At 47.6% G+C, this 16416-nt stretch overlaps 2 protein-coding genes and 1 long non-coding RNA gene across 3 annotated transcripts in view; 2 read left to right on the top strand and 1 right to left on the bottom strand.

Moving 5' to 3' along the window:
- Positions 1–1934, bottom strand: part of LOC119437227 (zinc finger protein 581) — a 29334-nt gene extending 27400 nt beyond the window's left edge. The window contains exon 1 of the mRNA XM_037704271.2: positions 1625–1934. Coding sequence (XP_037560199.1) covers positions 1625–1784 — 160 coding nt within the window. The 5' untranslated portion in view covers positions 1785–1934. The remainder of the gene's footprint in view (positions 1–1624) is intronic.
- A 74-nt stretch (positions 1935–2008) lies between these two features.
- LOC125942212 (uncharacterized) lies at positions 2009–4321 on the top strand. The gene is made up of 3 exons (XR_007464906.1): positions 2009–2251; positions 3676–3825; positions 4213–4321. It is a non-coding gene; the product is annotated as an uncharacterized LOC125942212 (long non-coding RNA).
- An 807-nt stretch (positions 4322–5128) lies between these two features.
- LOC119437226 (reticulon-4) overlaps positions 5129–16416 on the top strand; it is a 28167-nt gene continuing 16879 nt past the window's right edge. The window contains exons 1-3 of the mRNA XM_049661010.1: positions 5129–5355; positions 7208–7373; positions 8219–8429. Of these exons, the coding sequence (XP_049516967.1) occupies positions 5155–5355; positions 7208–7373; positions 8219–8429 (578 nt within the window). The 5' untranslated portion in view covers positions 5129–5154. The remainder of the gene's footprint in view (positions 5356–7207; positions 7374–8218; positions 8430–16416) is intronic.

Raw genomic sequence — 16416 nt, 5'->3', positions numbered from 1 at the left:
ATGGGTGATTTCAATGAATGTATGCACTGTTCGCTTCACTTTGCTGAGCGCTTGTAGCCTCTGGCTTACGGGGGTATGATCCATTGCATTTTTTACTTGCTTACGGGGGTATGAGCCATTGCATTTTTGCTTGCTTATGGGGGATGAGCTATTGCTGACGATGATAAATGCTTTTTTTTTTTGAGCGTGCTCTTTCTTCCAACGTACGCTGTTCTGTACGTTGAATGCGTGGTTCTAATTAATGTATGCACTGTTCGCTTCACTTTGCGGAGTGCTTGTCGCCTGTGCATTACGAGGGGGATGAGCCATTGCTGCTGCTGATAATTTCTGCTAAGGGAAGGACACGAAAAATGCCTTTGCTGTAATAATAATAATAATAATAAGTCGCAGTTCCGCCCGCAAGGCGAAGCATCAATTGCGATAGCAGAAAGAGAGAGAGAGAAAATGATTTAATGAAGCTCTCTACTAATTGCGATAGCAAATTAGTAGAGAGCTATACGGAGTAAGGATAGTAGTTTTATCGGCTGTGTAAACTTGGACACATTCGCTTACTAACTAAATTAACAAGCATGGTGTCAGCGCGCACAATCAAAGACTCGACGATCCCACTCAACGACCACAGACAAACGCTGTCAAACGTGGGTTCGTGGGGTCTATCGCTTCAACGGAAACTGAGCGGCGAAATCACAGCGCATGCACTGCTATGAGCCGTCTGCAGATCGCTTTCAAGATACGGTGCGGACGACCGCCGCAGCCGGTCAAAGTACAAGTAGGCTCTTGCGGGCAGAGTAGAAGCCGCCTCCCCCCTCCCTCCCGCGGCCAGGGGAACTGGCCACTCAATCTCCCACGCGAAAGGAGGAAAGCGGGAAGGCAGCGCGGGAGGGAGGGGGGGCAGCTTCTACTCTGCCAACAACTGCGCTTGTACTTTGCGCCGGTGCGGGCAGTCGCGCGCACAGTATCTTGAAAGCGATCTCCACACGGCTCTGCCCTTTGTATGCGCTGTGCATTCGCCGCTCAGTTTCCGTTGAAGCGATAGACCGCACGAACCTTCGCTCGCTGCGGCGGCTGCGCTTGCTGCGAGCGTTTTGACAGTGGTTGTCTGCGGTCATCGAGTGTGATATATTCATGTTTGCTTGTGCGCGCTGACACCACGCTTGTTATTTCAGTTAGTAAGCGAATGTGTTCAAGTTTATGCAGCCGATCAACCTACTATCCCTACTCCGAATAGCTCTCTACTAATCTGCTATCGCAATTGATGCTTCGCCGTTCGGGCGAAACTGCGACATTTTTTTTTATTCTCACCTCCCGGCCTTTTGATGTCAAAGGGCGAGCGGGTTCGTCATGGCACAAACACAACGCGCCTCTAACCATAGTTGCCCTTCAGTCACCTAATGACTAGCGCTACCAGCGGGGTAGTGCCTCCGGATGCTTTGCGGCAACTGTGGCTGCAGTGAAAGTCGCCATGAAATCGGTCTATTCATGCAATAAAAAAGCTACTGAACAGGGAAACGCTTGACTTTTTACTTAAAACTTGCTAAAAAGACGCGTACTCTTTCTTCCCTTGAAAAAAAAAGGCAAACGCAGGGTGGTTGAGAAGAGGTCTTAGGAGATCGCTTTGCCATACCTCTCGGTGAGTTGGCCGGCGTAGGTGGCGTCTCTATCGGCTTGGTCACGACCTGTTCCCGGCTACGCATCTCGTCCGGTGGCGCAGGCTCGGGTTTGGGACCCGGGTTGGCGCGGCGATCAGGCGGAGTTGCCGACATCGTTTCCGAGGTGTTCGCCATTCGGGTTCCCGCCGCGTCTCGGTTCACCTGTATATTCTTTTGTTTATCTACGGTGGGACACTGCCGAAACGTGTCGACGCGCGGCGCTGGGTCCGTGTGAGAACAAAGGCTCTGGGCCTGCGAGAACGGCACCGGAAGCTTGGCGGGCTGGGATCAGGTGCGCTCCTGCGGATGTCCGTGTCACTCGATGCTGCGCAGGCACTACCCAGCAGCGTGTGTGGTATACTAGCTGTCGGCGCCGTCTCGCCCAGTCGGTGGGAGCGAATGCGCGGGCACCGTTGATGGTGACTTTTCCCACCGCCTGAGAAGCCTACTGAAGGACTACCGGAGGCCAGATATGCTTATTCCCCGCCATTTCCTTTTTATTCTTCATTCTGCGGGGTGTCTGGTGATGTCTCGCCGGCTGGAATCACGTCGTCGTTTCGTTCTCGACTGTCGGCTGCCGCGTCACATCCAGACATGCGGTGGTAGGTAATGTAGAGGTATTTGCGTGACCAGAATGAAGCGGCTAGGTCTTCCAATTCTTAATGGCGGGCTTTTTCCAACGCTGCACGTGTGGCTAAAGTCAGTTTGGCACGAAAGTGCTTCGAAGCGAAAGAATGACCTCTGCAGCTAAAATTAAGTGTGTGCGCGCGTGTGTGTGTGAGAGTGCTACTTCTTCGAACACTTTTTTTTAAAGACACGATATTTACTCGAATTATGTCAATGCAACCACGCTGTGACCCTGCTAGGTCACAGTGGAGTTGGAAACGAGCCGCCCTTCGAGGTTCCGCGTGCGTACGAGTTGAATTTAGCGAATATTTTGACAGCAGTTATTTCGATCTACATGGTCTTCGTCAAATGTGGAAATACAGAACAAGACTTTAATGACGATTTCTTTAAACTTTCCAATATAAACATGTGCTGTAAAGTTTGTAATTAAAAATGTAATTCGATGCAATCAGTTTAACCAGTGAATGTATTGTTTTCGTCGTTCTCGCAATTAATGTCCGCCTGACAGGTAACTCATCTGCAGTGACGTAGTTCGAGTTAATTTGTGGGCATTTTTATAAAGTGTTCGAACTAAAAAAATGCAGACGACGTATTCCGCTGTAGCTATCTGCCTACTATCTGCCTTTGAGGGCGCGCCTCAATGGGGTTACGCCTGCGGCATCCTGCCAATTTCTTATCCAATCAACTGGCACTGAAAGTTATACTGAATACATAAAGGTTCAACTGTATATTGTATGTTTTTTTTCTTTTTATCTTTTTTTTTACTACACGATACAGTTTACTCTCCACTTAACGAGGCATCAAACCGATTTTACCCCGCTCAAACGTAACTCACCTTACCTTTTTATTTTGGCTCAATGCTTGCTGCTGCATTTATAAGTTTCCGTAAAGTGCGGCACACTTTTGGTATACGACAAGTGCCGTGTAGCTATAGCATACAATTGAAGTATAGAAAGTGCTAAAAGAACCTAAAGTGTTTAATTTCAAGTCCTGGCACTACACGCTTTCAATCTCTACTTACAGGTTGCCGACGGGGCAAAGTGTAGCGCCGAGCAGAAAAGGGCACGGAAAACAGTGTGAAGCAAACATGTGTCAGGTGTTTACAGTTCGGCACTTACTGCATCTTTAAAGGAAAAGCTTTGCGGGAGAACGCTAGCCAGCGTTTTGGAACCTCTTTGCCGAGAGAGGCAACATAAGCGAAGGGTGTCGAATACAACGTTCGAAGAACTAAATATGTAGTGGAGCAATCAACTCTTATTACAAAATTCTGAACACAAACGGCAATTTTAAGTTGGCTAGACGAAGGTCCCTCGTTATTGCCCAGGGAATGTAGCGCTCGGTCTAGTGCTCTTCGTGCTCGTCGACGTCCTCGTTTGAGTCCATGCCGATATCCTCGCAGCCCTTCTCGAGGGTGGCCATCTCCTCACGGGCATCTGAGAACTCTCCCACCTCCATGCCTTCGCCCAGTCGGCCCCATGCCACGGCTGTCGCGTTGGACAACATGCAGACAGCACGCGGAACATTGGCCTGGTCTCCGCCGGGCACCACGGTAGGCGGCTGGTAGTGTATGCTCACCTTGAACCCTCTGGGATGGGGCGCCTCATACTAGATGGGGCGCCTGTTCTCAATGGCCGCAGTGGTAACTCTGACGTCCTTAGGCACCACGTGGCCGCGGTACAGCATACAGTAAGCCTGATGTACTTGCCGTTGCGTGGATCGCACTTCACCATCTGGTTTGCCGGCTCGCAACACGAGTTGGTGGGCCCTTCACAATTACTGAGCACATAGGAGACAACACCTGCCGCTTGAGCATCTCAATTCCAGGAACAAGCCTCGATAGACGTAAAAGAAATATATTTGCCGTTCTCTCGTGACACGCCTCAGGAAAAAGGATACGGCGGTTCGAACTGATCTGTCGATTATTTTTTTTTTTCAGGTCCGAAGCGTGGCCGAGTATGAAGACAAAACGTGCGGATGAGCACTGGAGGGGAGAAAAATAGGAAGGTGGAATAAAACAGAAGCAAATAAAGTCGCTCGGAAAGACAGCCACGGGTCTGGTTCTTTCAACATCGATGTGCTCGTAGATAATATGTTCTATAGTAACTTGCTACACTGAGATGTCATAGAAACGGGTTGGTAATTTGGGAAATCACGCTTATCGCCAGACTTGCACACAGGAAGCACATTCGCGACCTTCGATGAAGTAGGAACTGTGCAGGTAGACAGTGATTTCTGAAAAATAATTGTAAGGTACTTGCTTAGTTGTGCAGAGAATAACTTACGAGAAAATTATTTGGAGTATTATTCGGATATTCATCGACCTCATTTCTTTTTCGTTCTTCCATCGTCGTCATTGCATCATTGCGTCATCGCCATACAGTCGTCGCCATGCTGTCATGCGACCTCATTTCTTTTTCGTTCTTCCATCGTCGTCATTGCATCATTGCGTCATCGCCATACAGTCGTCGCCATGCTGTCATGGTCATGGCCGTACCTGGCGTGCGAGTGTCATAGCGAAGTGGGCCGATCCTGGATACATCTTGTATCGCATATAGCCCAAACAATGGAAGGCTCAGAATGATCACTACGGATTCCAAATAGAGGTATCTCTTCAGCAATACGGCATGTCGCTACATTGCTTGAATGCTAATCGTATTAACGACGACAAGCATCGTGCGATGAGTTCTTCAGTATATTTTCTAGAAATTAAACGCTTGATCTATAAGTTTCCGTCGTGCGCCTCGGCGAGTTGTCGCGAAGAGAAGAAGATCCGCACCGAAAGCGCGCGCACTTGTCACGAAGAGGAAGAGAACATCGAACGTGCCGAAGGCGCGCGCACCGTTGGGCCCCGCGGGTGGCCGCGTCCACAGCCGGCGAGATGTCCGTTGACGATGAACAGCCGGGGTCCGCGGCGGGCGTCAGCGGCATGTTTGACAAGGACTTCGTGGTGGAGAGCGTGCTCAACTACATGAGCACCGAGGAGCTCTTCACGTGCGCGGAGGTGAACCGACTGTGGCAGTCGGTTGCCCTGTCGCTGCTGAGGAAGAAGCTTATCTCCGTCTCCATATGCTGTTCACCGGTGAGCCACTGCTTTTATACTTAGGGCCGCAAACGCGTGCTTCAGAGTTGAAACCCAGGTCAGGCAGCTTCACAGAAATTCCCACCGAAGCTTTACTCGCATCTTTTTGAGCTGTACAGATAAGATGACGCTGCAATTACGCAGATAGTCTATGTCAGGAGCGTTTCGAGGCTATAGTTATCGAAACAAGATCTGTTGTGGGGACGTGTTGCAGGGTTCCTGCAGATTGTGGGATGCCCCAAAGTTCAGGTAAATGAGAAACACGCCTGTTCATTTCAATTTATGTGGGCCTTTGAAGCGGCGAAAGTACTGCAGGGGCGACGATGCGCGGGACCGCGACAAGTTCGGTCGATGCGAGCAGTGACTCGGAAGCTTTGGACAGGCTTTAGAGAAAACCGAAAAGAAGCGCGGGCCGAAATTGTAGTTCTGACTAAGCGGTTCAGAGAATATCTCTGAGGAACGTTCGTCTGTGAGGATTTTTCAAAAAGTTGCAATGACAGCGGAATTACAAAAAAAAAGAAGGGGGGGGGGGGGGGCGAAGCACGCACGCGCACACACTGAGGTGCGAAAAAAATAACTGCGCTATGTGCGAAAGACGGCCGGGCGATACCGCGCTGCACCTCACCGAGCGATATTACCTCACCGCGATATTACTACCCCTTGGCAGTTGTCATGCCATCGTGGTCGTCACAGTCGTCATTCCAGCTTCATCCGATTCTCATCATATATCCGATTCTCATTCACCGTCGTCGTCATGGACTCGTCCTCATCGTATTGTCCTAATTTTGTCGACGTCACGCTGTCGTCGTTATACTATCATACGCCCCGCAAATTTACCGGCTACAATTCAATTGCAATATGTGCCGTAAAGTAAATAATTAATGCGTTAATTGGTGATTTTTTAGTTAATTGAATAAGTGTTTCGATTTTTCGTGCATGTAATGTCCGCATATCTGAATATAATCCAGCGCAAGGACTAGAATTATGTGATCTGCAACAAGTAATTTTGAAAAAATTTCGGAAAATTAAAAAAAAAAGATTATCCCGTAGTGAATCAACGCAGTGGCAGCAATTCTGTCCAGATGAGTGGGTGCATGAATAGAATACTATAGAAGAAAAAGCAAAGGCGAATCGTAAAGATGGTCATTATTATATTCGCCGCCTGTGGCGCCTTTTATACAGCTCTGAAGAAAAGCTGGGACCAGTGCCGTGTTCGCGGCTGGGATATAAAGAGCATGTTACGTGGGAGGCGCCAGGAACTCAAATGTGTTGTCGCCACCCGAAATTGACTTTTCATATCTATATGCCTGCCGCGGAGAAGCACGTTATGTGAGGGGTATTCTTTTTTTTTTCTTTTTTGTGCATTTCGAACAGACCTTTGTTTTAATCTCACGCAATATTATGTTATAGCGCAATTCTGCCTGTTAAGGTGGACTGCCTGAAGAGACGTACGCACATTACCTGCATGAAACATCGCAGCGTCTCTTCCTCCTCCCCCCCCCCCCACCCGGTAGCTAATTAATATATCCACTAATTGACTCTAGCTCTAATGGTGCACTTTAACTCGCACGTTCTGATTGGTTCTGATTGCGAAACTGCAGCCTTGGTTTGTCATCGTCTCCCTGTGCCGGCCTTTCAGTTTGCCTTTACTCCAGCAGCGGCGACTGGCTGAGTGGCCTGCTCACCAAAGGCTTCTTATCGACTGCAGCTGTCACAAAAGGCTGCCGAAAAAAAAAAAAAAAAACGTTCTCTTTACGACGGGCGCGACGGGTGCTGTGCACCGATGAGTCGATCCTTGCTGCCGGCCTGCCATTTCGGCGACTGAGCAATGCGTTTGTGTCCGCGCTCGCAGGAATCAGACCCGCCGGGCCCGGAGCCAGTGCAGGACAGGCTGCACGCGTGCGTCGAGGTCATGTGCTCAAAGTTCGCGCGCTATCGCAACATCGCGCGCCTGGCCGGCATGCGGCCATCCCTGGTGTTCCTGTCCTACCACGCTGACCTCAATGAAGACAGGAGGGGTAAGCGCGCGCTGTGCTTTCGGGCCGCCAGGCCTGCGCGAGAAGAGCTGCAGGAAAATTTCGTTCACGGGACACTAAAAAGCGACGCTATACAATTTTAGATTGGTAAAGTATTGTTAATTTTTTTTTTCATTTGAGTAAAAAGGGTTTGGCAGCCAAACACCTCTTTCTTCAATTTCACGATGGAACCTCATCGTCGTTCCGTCAGTGTGACGTTGCGGATTTCAATTTCCTCTAGTGTTTGGGCAGTTTGGGTGCAGGAAGGAACGTGCTAGGTTGAGCCTTTGGTATATTTACAATCCACTGAGGTGATCCTCATTCACCAATAAACAAAACTAGACCCGAGAGCAGACGCTTTGAAAATCCACGTCGCGATGAGCTGTTGCATGATGTAAAAACTTCGGGGCGACGTTGCCGCCTTTACACCTGCGCTATTTGTGGTTTTGCCATGCATCTTTCGAAGAGGGTAAGTGTGGCCGCTCTGCTATTGCGGAAACCTAGTTTATTAATACAGCTCAACTAAATTTGCCTCTTTAGTGCCCCTCTATAATGATGCTTAAAGTGCATGGCTGCCGCCAAGCCTCTCAATAATCGAATGCGTTTACTGACGCTTTGCAGAACGTAAGTGTTCCTGTATATATATATATATATATATATATATATATATATATATATATATATATATCCCCTCTTTGAGCACATAAGTGCATGCAGTCATTGTGCCCCACCAGATGGGGTTTGTCGGTCAGCATGTACCAAATAATAATGATGGTGGCTGCCGAATGCTGTAAGTCATGACGCAGCCCGTGCTCACATACCATGCCTGCATATATCTGCGTGCCCAGTGGTCGACTGCGTGCGCGAGCTGCTCCCCTTGAGTTCGGTCATCGTGTACTTCAAGTTGGAGCTTATCCGAATGGCCGACGACTCCGATGACAGCTCACACGAAGGTGTGTTCGGCGAGTTCCTGTTCCACGCCGACCCAATCGTACGACCCGAGCCGAGCGACGACGACCAGCAGCAACCACCGCCGCCGCCGGACAGCCCTGTCCCCGGGTGAGCACTCTACAATCAAGGAACTAGTTGGCTGCCGTAGAGCGACCGATACGAGCCAGTGGGAGGGATGACGCGCTAGCCCAATAGAACTTCGTTGTGCTCTCTGGTCACGTATACGCACTGTGTGCAGTACTGCAGACAGCTAGTCTTTCCAGATCTGTTTGCATCACATAGAACGGCGCCACGAATGCGAAGGTTGAGATCAGCTAAAAGGACAGTGTTCTCAAAGGGGGGCGAAGGCAAGTTCCGTTGTCGAAAGTTGAATCCGGGCTGACGCTTCCCTGTTCTCCCGCTATTGATCACATCCTGGAATGTTGTCTCCAAGGAATGTTATCTCTAATTAGTTCCTTAATCTATAGAGAGGAGGGAGTGGCGCAGCATTATCAGCCCAAGTGTAAGAGAGAAATACGGTCTCAACAGCGTGGACATTCAGGAGAGAGAAAACGATTTATTGGTAGGACATGTCGGTATATTGGCTGCTCGAGAACCCGTTACTTGTGCTGGCAACACTGTCCAAATAAACAAAGATGGCTAACACATCCAGGTTCACGGCGGCTCTTTCGCTTGGTGCTGCGCTCACGTTTCTTGTTTGTGGCGTCGAATCAAGGTGTTTCGTCGAAGCCGAAATGGTCCTTGCTGCCGATCACCGTACTAAGGCGAAAACCTTATATGTGTCATCGTTGAGTCGACCTTCAACACCTTGAGCGAAAACCGTGTCGTCGACGCGAAATCGTGCACGATGGCAAATTGGTGTCGCGAGTTACGTATACTACACCAACCCGGCATCGTGTCTTGCCTACATGCAAACGCTCACGCAACAATTTTGGTGTGCGGGTCACCGTCGTCACCGTGTTAATTAAGATAGAGTTAATTCATGAGCTCGAACCCACGACCTTCGGTGGAAGTCGAGCCCTCCAGCTTATGTGGGAGTCGAATCCACCAACTTTGGCGTTAAGGCGAAGGTAATTAAGGCACACTTAATTATTATAGAGTTAATTAAGGCACTCGAACCCATGACCATTGGTGTTAATTACCTAGGACGAAGTTAATTTTAAGACACAGTTAATTAAGGTAGCATCAATTAAGGCACTCAAACCCGCGACGGCGGAAAAAACAAGTAATAAGAAGTAACAACGCATTCGAATGAAAATGTCAAGTAATTTAATGAACGTCACTTGCGCGCGCAGGCTTTCGCCTTCACCCTCTTTGGTGTATGCTAAAGTGAGTCAGTTTTTTTAGATCTGTCTAAAAGATTTCAGTGACGAAAGCGTGGAAATAGTTGCACTGTACGTGCAAATGTCCGGCCTGCCCAGCGAGGCGCATCATATCTTTTTTTGAAGACAAATGGCCTTTAAAACGAGTCGAAGGTTAAAAATGGGAAGTGTCTGTGTGTAGCGGGCCTCCGAAAGGTGCAATCACTTGTTCGAGGCGTTGCTCCACTGCTACAGGTATACGATACTTGACTGTTATCGACCTTCATAGGTGACTCCGCACTGCGACTTGTGTTGAAATATACAGGGTGTTGTTCATTTTAAAGTTTTATGGAATTTTAAAGATTGCCTGTGGCAGGTAGCATAATTCTTATCGTTGAGCTAGGTTATTCGAAGAGGCGGAGGTCAGTAGCACGAGAAATCGAAACACATATTTAACTAATTAACCAAATTTCACAAATAATTTCTTAGTTAATTACTTTACGACACATATTGCAATTTACGAATTGTAGCCGGTGAGTTTGCAAGACGCATCCACTGGCAAGGAATTTCCTGGATGACACCAGTTTCGAAATATTATTTCCCAAAGTGTGGGACAATATGCATGGGCGTTCCAGTTACTTTTGTGCTTCAATGTATAAATCAGATTTTTGGTAAAAAAGTAAGTGAAACAACAATGTATTTTTACGGCAAGCTTGATGCCGCATATCTCCAAACTGGTGTTCTGGAAATTAATTCTAAGTGGATACGCCTGTCAAGATCACCGGCTACAATTCGTAAATTGGAATATGTGTCGTAATGTAATTAACTAAGAAGTAAATTAGTGAATTTTTGTTAATTAGTTGAATATGTGCTTCGATTTCTCGTGTACTAGTGTCCACCTCATCCAGTATCCCAGTTCAATGATAACAACTACGTTTCCTGCCACAGGCGATTTCTAAAAATTCCGTAAAACTTAAAAATGAACACCCGGTATATATCCCATATCTATAGCATCTCACAGTATATAGGCAGTAACGTCTGTCGTGCTTTCAGAAGCTAAATACGGATATTCTGCACCGATAGAACGAGGCTAATAACTGGAAACAAATTAGAGTTCCCTTTATCAGATTCGGGTCCGTTTCTCGTTTGTCAGTCGGGGCGCACCTTTCTTTTTGTAGTTAGCTTATACATGTGATAAAATGATCTGCGTCCGATAACTGGCGCTTGTTTATGCTCGCAGTACGCAGTGTTCGAGTTAGGCCCGGGCTTGGGAACACAGCATACACCTTGCTGCCGGCCGTAGGAATAAGTTGACAACCAATCGGACCAAGTTGTTTCTTCCTACAGGTTTCCAAAATGTAGCGATGGTTTTCTTTTGGGCAAAGTCATTTGTATTAGTGTAAATGCATGACTTGGAAACGTATTGAACCAGTTGGAATGAAATTTAGCTGTGTGCACAGTGTCGAAAAGCAAGCTAGCGGCTCTGTGCGCCGGTCGAACACACCAAAGCTGGAACGAGCGCTGTTTGTTGTTGCTTCTAAATTTCTTGCGAGCAAATAAACTGACAAATCAACACACTGAATGTGAGAACAGCATCTTCTGCTTGCAACGCTAAACTAAAGCATGTATGAAAACGGTATGTCACTTCGCGGCATAGCATGTGTCATGATCAACTTCAGACCTTCTGACGTAGTTATAATACCTGTTATACAGTGCCTGCAGACAAAAGTACATTAGCGAGAATATTCCCGCTGCTTAAAGCATTAGTAACACTAATGCTGGCTCAGAAAAGTATGAATGCACAAAACTAAATGAAGCTTAAGCGTACATCGCTATAATTTATTAAAGCGCCTGCCTTAACAAGGAACACGCCGCGATTTAAAATGCCAGCAAGATATTTAAAATAAATAAAAATAAATCAATACTTTACGCGCCGGGTAGAAAGAAAGAAGTTCCGAATGAAGTGTTTCGAACAAACGGGTATAATATCAGTGACCTTTTCCGAATGCTGAAGTTTCTTATCCAAGTCGCTCTCCAATGCGCGTTGTCTGCTTCTTTCGGGAAAAGCTGGAATGATACGTTGCTGTCTTTCCGCCGCGATGACACGCGTGTTAAATCAAATCAATCTTCATTTTCCAGTAAAAGAAACAGAACTGGATGGTCATTTTGGGCTAAAAGCTACGAGAGTAGCTTGACGGGGCCCAAAAGACCTTACATGGCAACATCAACTTGGCACATGATCAAACACTGTAGTAGATATATACATATATGTGGGGAAAAAACATAATAGCCATGACTGCATTACAAATAAGTATGTCATAGTGCACCGTAGTAATGACAGCAAATGCATATACAGAAGAGAAAAACATGCGTTTCTGCAAGAGCGAAAAAAGAAAAACATTTGGACACTAGGGAAACAAGATTTTACCTTTAAAAAATCTAAAAAACGCATGGAAAGAAAAAGACAACGAAAACAAAATATTATAACTGAAACAAAATATCATAACTGAACAAAATATTGTCGGAGTTGCTTCCTACTGTAACCTGCAATATTTACATATTTGTTGAGAATGAACGGTAAGTTGCAGGCTAGCGATTGATGTTTGTCGCAGTATGTACGGAAAGGTGGAGTAATCCATTCGTTAGAATTCCTAGTGTTTAGCTTAAGCTGACGGTGTTTTAAGCATGCTAGACGTTCAATGAAGTTATTTACTAATGTATGAGAAAATTGCATCACATATAATAAAGGTATGTGTAAAGGTGATCTACTCTGACAATATTAAACAATTTATATACACCTCTAGTCGTAGACAAAGGTTCCAGGTTTCCGATGTGACGAATAATATTTTTCTGTAATATCAAAAGTCTGTTATTTTGGCTTCAGTTGTCGTACACCAGACCAATGCACAGTAGTTTAGGTGTGAATTGAAAAGAGCGTAATATATCTGTAGTTTGGCGGAGGCTGGCATGCGACAATGGCATAGTACTCCAGTCACAAAGGATAGTTCTTTACATAGCTTACATGCTAAACAAAAATTGGAGAACGCTTAAGCTTCGCCTTTAAGAGTGGAACGCAATAGCATGCATTCAAAGATCCCTGGCTGCTTATCAGGCTTCCCGGCAGCTGCAGCTTTCTTTTAACAGCGGAGCTGTTAAGGCCAAGGTTGAGCCGTGCCGAGCGTTGATCAGCGCCAGCCACAGGTGGTCGGAAAGTGGCGAGAGAGGAGGTGCCTAGAGAGGAAAGAGAACGAACTTTCTTGGCGAGGCGGGATTCGAACCCGGCTACCCACGGTCCGAAGGCGAGCGTAACAACTAAACCCCTTTAACTTCGTAAAGTAGCGACACTCTCCTCCTCCACCTTCCCTCCTCCTCGTTTCTCCTCTCTTGCGCGCTCCTTCTTCGACCGTGGCGCCGCCTACACCGCTTGAGCGTAGCAGACGACCTTTCGCAGAGTGAATGCACGCATAGCAATGCGGTGCGCTTAAAGCGTTCGCGTTCTAGCTCCGAGTAACTTCGTGTATAGCATAGGATTTCTATACAGAGGGTTATATATATATATATATATATATATATATATATATACGGAGGGTTTATCGGGCCCTACATATTTCGGGAACAGACTTCGCCAGTTAAATATCGTGTCACTCCCGTTGTTACGCCTTTGGATGGCCGCTGCCATGCCACAGAGTTGTGAATTTCGCGTTGAAAGCCTTTCATAAGCCTTCGCCGCCATAACCAGCGGCCAGGTTGTGGGAATCCTCTAAACCAGCCAGTGAATGAGCGGGCGACCGCATGTTTTCTTTGCGAGTGCTCCGGCGCCGCATCGTAACCTTCACACACTTTAAAGCTCACGCGAATTAGCACGTACGTCTCAAAGACCTATGATGCTGTCGTTCGGCGACGAACGCACCCCGTAACTCGGTTTCGGGAGAGCACGCACGCTTTTCATCGGCGCCTTTGTATCGGAAATCCACCTGGCGGCCGCCAACGACGAACAAGAACAAAAGAGGCAAACAATGCTATTCGCTCTAAAGCAAGCTATAGGAAGTAACCACAAAAGGCAGAGTTGCTTTCCTAAGATGAGTTTTCATGCTCGAGCCTCAACTGTCAAAATGATTGAGCTGAATCGTAAAAGTTTCGTAATCCCGTTTTCACACGCAGCTTCGCGTGCCCGCGAACTCAAGTCTGTTGGCGTACAAAACGATTAAGCTTCTTGCCTTTGCTGAAACTATTTTGGCATGCGAAAGCGCAGCAGGTCATGGTGATGGAAAATTCCGTGACACGATGTCGCACTTTCCGCAAAACTTAGTTCAAGGCGTTCGCAAACCAAAACAACACGAAAGAGCGACAGCGCCAACATGTTCTCCTCGCCTGTCGGTAGACGCATAGATTAAAGTACCAACTTTTCGGCGCTTCTCAGGCGAAAATGGCGATGGAGCGCGATCGTGAACAAACGCTACCAGCGCCCGGCGGCGCGACGGCCCACGTGATGCCATTAGGCCATTACCGACGCGGCGTCGGCCTCGGACAGGGCGTGCGAGGAGGAGGCGGCATTCTTCAAAGCGTGTCGCTACTTTTACATTGAGGGGCTTTAGTAATAACCATTGCGCTATTTTTTTTCTTTATTAAACTGCGCTATACACCCACGCTTGCAGAACATGCCTTTATGGGAATTATGTGGTTGCATTGTGCCGACGATTGTAACAAAACTTGCTATGGGCGAGAGAAAGAGAAAATGAGAGCGAGATAGAGAGAGAAAGAGAGACACAGAAATAGAGAAAAAGAGAGAAAGGATACAGACAGATAGAGAAGGAGAGAGACAGAGAGAGAAAGAAGACAGACAGAGAGAGAGAAAGAACAATATAGACTTTCTTGGTGAGGCGGGGTTTGAAACCGGGTACTCGTGGTCCGAAGGCCAGCCTCACACTCACTACGCTATACACCCACTTTTTTTTCTTTATTGCCTGCTTGGCAAAAAAAAAATAAGAAAGAACACTGCACATGAAATGTTTAAAGAAAACACCCACCGACATTGGGTGGAGCGCTCATTAGAAACGCCTCAAGTTAGCAAGTTCATCCATCGTATACTGTACCACTCGGGGGGTCACTTTGACTTTTGAGTACATCTCTAACATATAAGATGCTCTCAATAAACTACTGCCTCGCAGCGCAAGCATCTATGTCGGCATTTCGGACTGCCATACGCACTTTCCATAGACTGTGCAGGCCCAGTACCATGATCATATCCAGGGTTATGCTTCCAAAATTTGGGACATGTAAAAACCGGATGCCTTGACGGGACAACAGGAGGTGCTTTTTTAAGGTTCGTTGTATGATATCCCACAGGAATATGGCATCCCAGTATTCGAGGAAGATACATTCAATGGTCTCAGGCTTTTTGCACAAAAGACAATCAACAGACCACGGAACAACAACAACAAAAAAATGCCGTTTTCTTCAAGCCAGGGCTTAACTGACAACTTAGGTATTGCTGTGAAGCTGGAAAAAGAAAGTTTTTGCTGGAGGAACGAATTGGGGGGCATCTTTTTTACTCTTTTCAAACCATCACCTCCTGGATCAGCATCGTATACGGACCAGTACAAAGGTACTGGTCACATCACACAGATCTTTGTACAGCTTTCTTCTGTTCTTCTTTCTGGGGTTTTACGTGCCAGCACCAGTTCTGATTATGAGGCACGCCGTAGTGGAAGGCTCCGGATTAATTTTGACGCCTGGGGTTCTTTAACGTGCACTACAATGCAAGCACACGGACGTTTTGGCATTTCGCCTCTATTTGCGCCCGCCACGGCCGGGATTTGATCCCGCGACCTCGTGCTCAGCAGTGCAACGCCTGAGCCACCGCGGCGGCCGGGTGCTTCCTTCTGTTAACTCCAGACAAGTACTCCAAGGAAAAACGAGCTTTCAAAAGCTGGAAAGCTGAAACAACCTCACGTAAGAAACCGCGAACACTTGGGCATCTTGCATCATACATCAACACAACAGAATCAGGTAGAACTCTACTTAGCCTTATTTGTACCACAGTTCGCAAAAAGGGATCCCTTTCATCGCGGAGAAAAAAATGTCACAGTTTCGCTCGAAAGGCGAAGCATCATTTGCGATAGCAAATTAGTAGAGAGCTATTCGGAGTAGGGATAGTAGTTTTATCGGCTGCATAAACTTGGACACATTCGCTTACTAATTGAATTAACAAGCGTGGTGTCAGCGCGCACAAGCAAGCATGAATAGATCACACTCGATGACCGCAGACAACCACTGTCAAAACGCTGGCAGCAAGCGTAGCCGCCGCAGCGAGCGAAGGTTCGTGCGGTCTATCGCTTCAACGGAAACTGAGCGGCGAATGCACAGTGCATACAAAGGTCAGAGCCGTGGGGAGATCGTGGGGAGAGCCGTGGGGAGATCGGTCAGAGCCGTGGGGAGTCCGCACCGGCGCAAAGTACAAGCGTAGATGTTGGCAGAGTAGAAGCTGCCCCCCCCTCCCTTCCACGCTGCCTTCCCGCTTTCCTCCTTTCGCGTGCGAGATTGAGTGGCCAGTTCCCCTTGCGCCCGGTTGCAAGATACGCATTTGGTGCCGCTGCACAGCGTCGCCCCCTCCCTCCCTCCCATACCCCCACGGCCTTTCGCGCGACGGAAGTCGCGTTTGCTCTCCGCCGTGCATTCGCTCTCCGTGATAGCGCACGTCTCCCGCGCGCTTTCACTCGCACATACGGCGCGTGGCGACGAGTTCATCGCCCTTCGACTTTATACGGGACCTCACGGCGACGGCGACGATGACG

This window comes from Dermacentor silvarum, chromosome 1 (assembly GCF_013339745.2).
Source record: "Dermacentor silvarum isolate Dsil-2018 chromosome 1, BIME_Dsil_1.4, whole genome shotgun sequence".
Classification (NCBI taxonomy): domain Eukaryota; kingdom Metazoa; phylum Arthropoda; class Arachnida; order Ixodida; family Ixodidae; genus Dermacentor; species Dermacentor silvarum.
The sequence above is the reverse complement of the archived record's forward strand: the minus strand, read 5'-3'. Positions and strand labels throughout refer to the sequence as shown.